The sequence below is a fragment of the Mus musculus genome, chromosome 19, assembly GCF_000001635.26.
Source record: "Mus musculus strain C57BL/6J chromosome 19, GRCm38.p6 C57BL/6J".
Lineage (NCBI taxonomy): Eukaryota > Metazoa > Chordata > Mammalia > Rodentia > Muridae > Mus > Mus musculus.
Window position 1 is genome coordinate 9,081,879 of NC_000085.6, and position 6,642 is coordinate 9,088,520.

Below are 6,642 nucleotides of genomic sequence, written 5' to 3' on the forward strand. Positions count from 1 at the left end.
GGGAGTGAAGGAGTGGGCCGCCACCAGGGCCCAGCCTGCCACAAATAGTCTCTTTTGGAATCACTGGTCCCCCTGACCTGCCCTGGAATTTTTACAATCCCAGCCCCTCCTCTGGCAGACAATGAAGGAGTGGGTGTGGTGGCTTTAGTGCTGTGTACACAAATGAGTGTTTATGGTGGACTTTTCTCATCATTATCCCTAGTTTACTGACCCTGAAGAGTCCTGTGTGGGAGGTTCTACCATCAGTAGGGCAGGAGCTGGGCCTCCGCTCTGGGTTGTGTGAGAAATAAAAGAGATATGCTAATGTCTGCCAAGCCAAAGCTTGTAAGGTTGCAGTTTCTGCTATGGGACTTTAAAACCAGGCAGGTGGACCAATTCTTGGTCCTCTCTGTCTTCAGGGCCATCTCAGAGTCTAGATATGTCAGGATGGCCTTTGAGGTCTTGTGGGAGTGGAATTACTCCTAATTCCAATAGGACTGGCCGGTCACTGGAAGGCTTCAGCCGTGCTACTTGTGTGCCGTGCTAGACTACTTGTGTGCCTTTCGGTGGGTTTTTCCTCAGAATTTTGACAAAAACAAACAAATAAACAAACAAACAAGCAAACAAACTCTGCCCAAATAAAGCTTTAGAGGCCAGATAAAACGATTTAAAATCGATGCTAGAGAATGACTCTCACCATCTGCCCCGCCCAAAAGTCAAAGGGTTGGTGCGGGGTCTAGTCCTCAAACTCGCAGGGGGCGGTAGCATGGACTACACTGCCCCCTGGTGGCCACGACGCAGGAGCAGGCGTGGCCCGTAACCGCCCATGTAGCTGCTTCTAGGCGCTGAACTGGCTGCCTGGCTGGCTGGCGTTCTCTTCCATAGCTTCCTTGTTCCGGTGCCCTCTGCCTCTTCCCTTTCTATTTCTACATACAGCTCTTCTGCACACGCCTCCAACTCTACTCTTTTTTCAACCTTTTGGGATGGTGTGGCCCGGCTCCAGTGGAGGCTCGCTGATGTTAGGACAAATTCTAAACCAATCAACATCTTTTTGGGCAGCGGATATTGTGTGTGGCCAGTACAAAAAGGTCCCAAGGTGGGGCTTGACTTTTAGGAACTAAAGGTCGAAGAGAGGGGATGTCTGGATTGAGAAGGGGGAGACAAGGGCTGTCATGGGTCTTGTGTTGAGCTTGAACATTTATGGTCCGTATGCTTTTAAGACTGGAGTGTGGGAACACTGCTAAGATTTTACATGGGATCAAACTCCCTGTGGTGGATGCATGGTCATTGAATTGCTTAGCAGTTAGTCAGCTGGCAGCCTGTAAAGGGGCCTCTGGGATTGCAGCAGCCAGGGATGATGGTGTGGCCAGGAGATATTGAAGGAGTGAATGACCCCAGAGGTCTCGGTTGATTGGACAAAGAAGGGCTAAGGGATGCCTATCAGGCTCCTGGCTGGAATAGTGTAGCCCAGAGGATGGAGTTAGAATCCAGTAACATTTAGGACCAGACATGGGGAGGGAGGGATGGTATTACAGGTCTTTTAGACAAGCTAGGCTAGGGCTGTTGAATAGATGGTGGGACTTAACATTCTATTACTAGGTAGGGCATTGCAGTCTACTGATGGCAAATAACTGAAGTGTAGAGGAAGGAGGACTTGTGGGATCTTGTGTGGCACCAGGGCAGGACTCAGCTGTCCTCCCTTACTTCTGGTTCCCTTCACTCACTCCAGCTCCAATGCTCTGGCTCCAGCAGGTACAGAAAAAGACCATTGCACACAGGCAGGTGAGATGCTCGCAGTTTATTGCAAAGAGGAAGGAGGGGTTGGTGTGGGGAAGCCGAGGAGCCGAGGAGACACAGGGCAGTGACAAGGCTTTAGCAGTAGAATATCTCTGAAATCCAGTGAGCTTCAGAATCTTAAATCTTGCTTACACAGAGGACTTGTTAGGATTTTCTCCTAGAATAAAGAAACACCCCACACCCCCAATAGTGAGTGAACCTCAGAAGTAGATGCAGTAGTGGTGCAGAGACTTATCAGACAAAAGCCACAGTAAATTCTGAGAGGAATTGAGGGTTAGAAGGCCTTGGATGGGGAACAAAATACTCATGGATGGAGTTACAAAGACAAAGTTAGGAGCAGAGCCTGAAGGAATGACCATCCAGAGACTGCCCCACTTGGGGATCCACCCCATAAACAACCGCCAAACCCAGACACTAGGCAGATATCAACAAGAGCCTGCTGACAGGAGCCTGATATAGCTGTCTCCTGCAAGGCTCTGCCAGTGCTCGGCAAATACAGAAGTGGATGCTCACAGTCATCCATTGGACAGAGCACAAGGTCCCCAGTGAAGGAGCCAAAGAAATACCCAGGGAGCTGAAGGGGACTGAAGACCCATAGAAGGAACATCAATATGAACAAACCAGTACCCTCAGAGCTCCTTGGAACTATACCACCAATCAAAGAAAACACATGGTGGAACTTGTGGCTCTAGCTATATTTGTAGCAGAGGATGGCCTAGTCCGTTGTCAATGGGAGGAGAGGCCATTGGTCCTGTGAAGGCTCTATGCCCTAGTATAGGGGAATGCCAGGACCAGGAATGGGAGTGGGTGGGTTGGGGAGCAGGGGGGAGTGGATAGGGGATTTTTGGAGGGGAAACTAGAAAAGAGGATAACATTTGAAATGTAAATAAAGAAAATATCTAATAAAAGAGAGAAAGAAAGAAAGAGAGGAAGAGAGAGAGAGAGAGAGAGAGAGAGAGAGAGAGAGAGAGAGAGAAAGAAAGAAAGAAAGAAAGAAAGAGAGAAAGAAAGAAAGAAAGAAAAGAAAAGAAAAGAAAAAGAAGGCCTTGGATGGTTTTCTCAAAGACTACCTAAATTTGATCCACAGGACCCACATGGTGGAAGGAAAGATCCAACTCCTTAAAGATTGTCCTCTGACCTCCACATGTGTCTCACACACACACACACACACACACACACACACACACACTCACACAAAGTAGATAAAATATCAAAATTATTATGGAAAAAAAAATCAGTGGAGTTGGGTGTGCACGGTTCAAGCTTGTAGTACCAGCCACTCAGGAGGCTGAGGTGGGGAGAACACTTGACCCCAGGAGTTTGGGGACAGTGAGACTAGCTCACAGAATCCCCATCTAACACTCATACATACCACCACCACCACCAAACAATAAAAACAAAAACCCAAAAGAAACAAATAAAAAGGCAGGGTACATGGCCAAGATATTCATTTGCCTTTGTAACCCCCAAAATGGTATGACACTGTGCTTGGGAAATCACTTAGAATCAATGTGAGTGACAGATGTTGCATACCGTGAGCTTCATGATGTTTATCCTGGTCTCTTGTGGGAGGGTATCCACCAGTCTCTTCAGCTGGGTGCCCGCATTTTGCAGGTCTGAGCCAGGGTTGAAAGGCTTCAGGGATGCCACATAACCAGACTCTGATTCCATGAGGAGGGCCTCAAGGACTTGAAGAAATCCTGGGCAGATGTCCGAAGAAGCTGGAGTGCAGGCAAGAAAAAGCAGAAGGATGCAGCTTCTTTTCTAAAAGCTGGTCAGCCAGCATCCTGCTGGACCAGCCAGTCTGGTCAGCAAGAGGAGCAGTCTTTGGGTGGTAGAGAAGAGTGTAAGCTCTGGGGGTTAAGGGGAGGCTCCAAGCAGCTGAAAATCTGGCACCCTGGGAGAACTTTCTTTCTTCTTTTTTTTTTTAAATTTATTTTAATTAGTTAATTAATTATTTTTATTAGATATTTTCTTTATTTGCATTTCAAATGCTATCCTGAAAGTTCCCTATACTCTCCGTCTGCTCTGTTCCCCTACCCACCCACTCCCGCTTCTTGGCCCTGGCATTCCCCTGTACTGGGGCATATAAAGTTTGCAATACCAAGGGGCCCTGGGAGGACTTTCTAGGTCACAGCTTTTGTGGCTTTCCTGAGCTGCCTTTGGATTCTTGGCTTGGGTTGGCCATTGTTTCTGCCATCATTCTAGCAGAGTGTGTAACTGAAGCTGTCAGTCTGGCTGCTTTATGCAGTATAGGGACAAGAAGGAGGCCTCTGGGAGTCTTGCTTTCTACCAGAATGTCCCTCACCCATGGCCAGTAGTGGTTTGTGCCACGTTACTAGGAACATGTGACACAGTCCTTACCCAAGCCCAGCATGATCCCCAAACCTGGCCTGGAAGATGAAGACACACAAGGGATCTAGTCTGATGGCACAGTCAGTTTGCAGGCAAGCCTCCCACCTCATCACCATGTTCCCTGCAACCACTGTGCTCTTTGGATTGTACTGTCTGCTTGGGAACATGATTTCCTACTGTTTGCCTCCACTTCTCACCTTGTCTCAAATGTTCTGCCTTGGAATTCTCTGCATTGTTTGCAATTTTGGATTCACTGCTCTGACTCTAGACCCTATTCCTACTCCAAATGGCCACTCCAGCTAATGGCCACTCTAGCTGGGTATGATAGCTCACACCTGTTATATACCTCACAGCACCGGGGAGGCTGAGGCAGGATAGTTATGAGTTCAGACCAGAATGAGACCCTGCCTCAAAGCCAAAAGTATGGTCACTCCAACTTGAACCCTTTCTATAATATCACCCGGCAGTTTCCTAAACTTCAAAATGGGAACAATATCACTACTTCGTTGGATTGTTTCGAAAATGAAAGGGATAGTATGTAAAATGGCTGAGGACAGTGACTACCACATTGTAAGTGGCATTAACGAGTTTTACTATCACAGTTTTTAAATCCAAGAGCACACCGATATGCAAATATCTTACCAGTCCACCACTTCACATGTTTTAGCTCTGTTTTGCTGAGCTCCTCTATGCACAGTATTGCTATCTAATTAATAAACATTTTAATTCAAAATGATATCTTTCCCCCTGAGAACAAATTAAAAAAAAATGCTTGATTAAACAGCTGCTTCCACTGCCTCTTGGTTGGGGGCTCAGTCTCCTTGGTTTATAAAACCTGTATTCACAGGTATTATGAACCTTTTCAAGTACATTATTTAGGGTTTGTTTTTAGAAAAATAATACAGCACTATCAGGAGGGAGTGGGAGAAGCTAATGAGAGAATTGTTTTCCCAACTCTGTTCTCAAAGCACAAGATGCCCGGACGGTGATAGATTGAGCCATCCTCCCTCTATGCCTCCTTCCCTCCCTCTCTCTGTCCATCCATCCTTCCCTCCCTCTCTCTGTCCATCCATCCTCCCCTTCCTTTCTCTGTCCATCTATCCTTCCCTCCCTCTCTCTGTCCATCCATCCTTCCCTCCCTCTCTCTGTCCATCTATCCTCCCCTCCCTCTCTCTGTCCATCCATCTTTCCTTCCCTCTCTCTGTCCATCCATCCTTCCCTCCCTCTCTCTGTCCATCCATCCTTCCCTCCCTCTCTCTGTCCACCCATCCTTCCCTCCCTCTCTCTCATTTCCCATTCCTTTCTGCACAGTGATAGCAACAACTATCCAGAGACCTTTAATTCTTTTTCCAGAGGACAGAATGTTTAGAAAACTACACCCAAAGTTGGCAGTTTTCCAAAGGGAAGATCTTTTTCTGGAATATTTCTCTCCTACCAAAACAAGAGACCCTGCCTTGGGTTTGAGGACATGAGTCTCTGTACTTCTTCTGCCAGACTAAATGTCAGAGTTGGGTGGGAATCCACCACCCCTCAACCTGGTGACTGTATCAAAATCTCTTAGCATCTTAATCCAGTCCTAGTCCAGGCTTCAAAGGGCTCCTTATTCCTAGTCCAGTTTTGGACAGATGTGCTGGTCTAGATGGGCTCTCTCCAGCGTCCCCACAAGGCTTCCCTAGTCTCTGGAGTGCAGAAGTTCAAGGCTTTCCACAAGATCACAAAATAACGTCGATTATCAGACGCAATGCTTCTGAGAGTCAGCATATTCAGGCCTTCCAGGCAGCCACAGAGGGACTGGCCACTTCCTCCTGACCTTGGGAAAGAGACCCTGGGCACTCACCTGAGCTGCAGCAGATGGACAGCATGACCACAGTGATTGTGATGGCGATCTTCATGGTAGAGGTTGGAGGCTTTGGTGTCTGTAGATGTGGGGTGATGTTGTAATGTGTGGGTATGTGTGGGTGTGTGGCTTTTTATATGTTCCTTGCAGCCCACAAGAGGTAGAGGGCAGTGATTGCGCTCCACTTAGGAGATTGCATTATTTACTTGGTCATCTTCTCCGTGGAATAAGCAAATAATCTCTTTTCATAAACCCAGTTTCTGTTCCCATTGAAACTGAGCTCACTCACACAATAGGCCACTTGTGGAGTATTCAGGCAGTGGAGGACCCAAGTCAGAGGTCGTGGAACTGTAGAAGACAACTGTGTCCTCTCTTGGAAGTCAAGCACTGAGCACTCCAGGTTCCAGGAAGCAACTGTAGACTTGCCAACCCTGGAGAACCAGAGGCCGGAGACCCTTCAGGAATCACAGGGAAGGACAAAGACACAGGACTCTGAGATGTCACTAGACTCCTTCTATTGCCTCCCTCCAACGAACGTGGCTAGACTTCAAGCCACAAGGTCACTCGATTCTTGGGCATTGTTAGACAGGCTCGATCCTACATACAGTAGACGTGAACATAGAAAGACTTCTCCATAGTACACATCAGAGACCCAGGGCCTAGATCAGGCAGGC

General features: G+C 47.6%; 1 protein-coding gene across 1 annotated transcript; it reads right to left on the reverse strand.

Annotated features, from left to right (window-relative positions):
• Positions 1-1,763: 1,763 nt before the first annotated feature.
• On the reverse strand, positions 1,764-6,078 carry Scgb1a1 (secretoglobin, family 1A, member 1 (uteroglobin)). The gene is made up of 3 exons (NM_011681.2): positions 5,969-6,078; positions 3,310-3,497; positions 1,764-1,933 (listed from the first exon to the last, which is right to left on the reverse strand). The coding sequence occupies exons 1-3, from the start codon at positions 6,021-6,023 to the stop codon at positions 1,886-1,888; spliced, it is 291 nt and encodes a 96-aa protein (NP_035811.1). The 5' UTR covers positions 6,024-6,078; the 3' UTR covers positions 1,764-1,885.
• Between the last annotated feature and the right edge of the window lie 564 nt (positions 6,079-6,642).

Coding starts and splice junctions, on each gene's coding strand:
- Scgb1a1 (NM_011681.2), bottom strand. CDS start 6,023: ATGAAGATCGCCATCACAATCACTGTGGTCATGCTGTCCATCTGCTGC. Junction 3,498..5,968: donor GTCCATCTGCTGCAGCTCAG/GTGAGTGCCCAG, acceptor CCTGCACTCCAG/CTTCTTCGGACATCTGCCCA. Junction 1,934..3,309: donor TAAACATCATGAAGCTCACG/GTATGCAACATC, acceptor TCTTTATTCTAG/GAGAAAATCCTAACAAGTCC.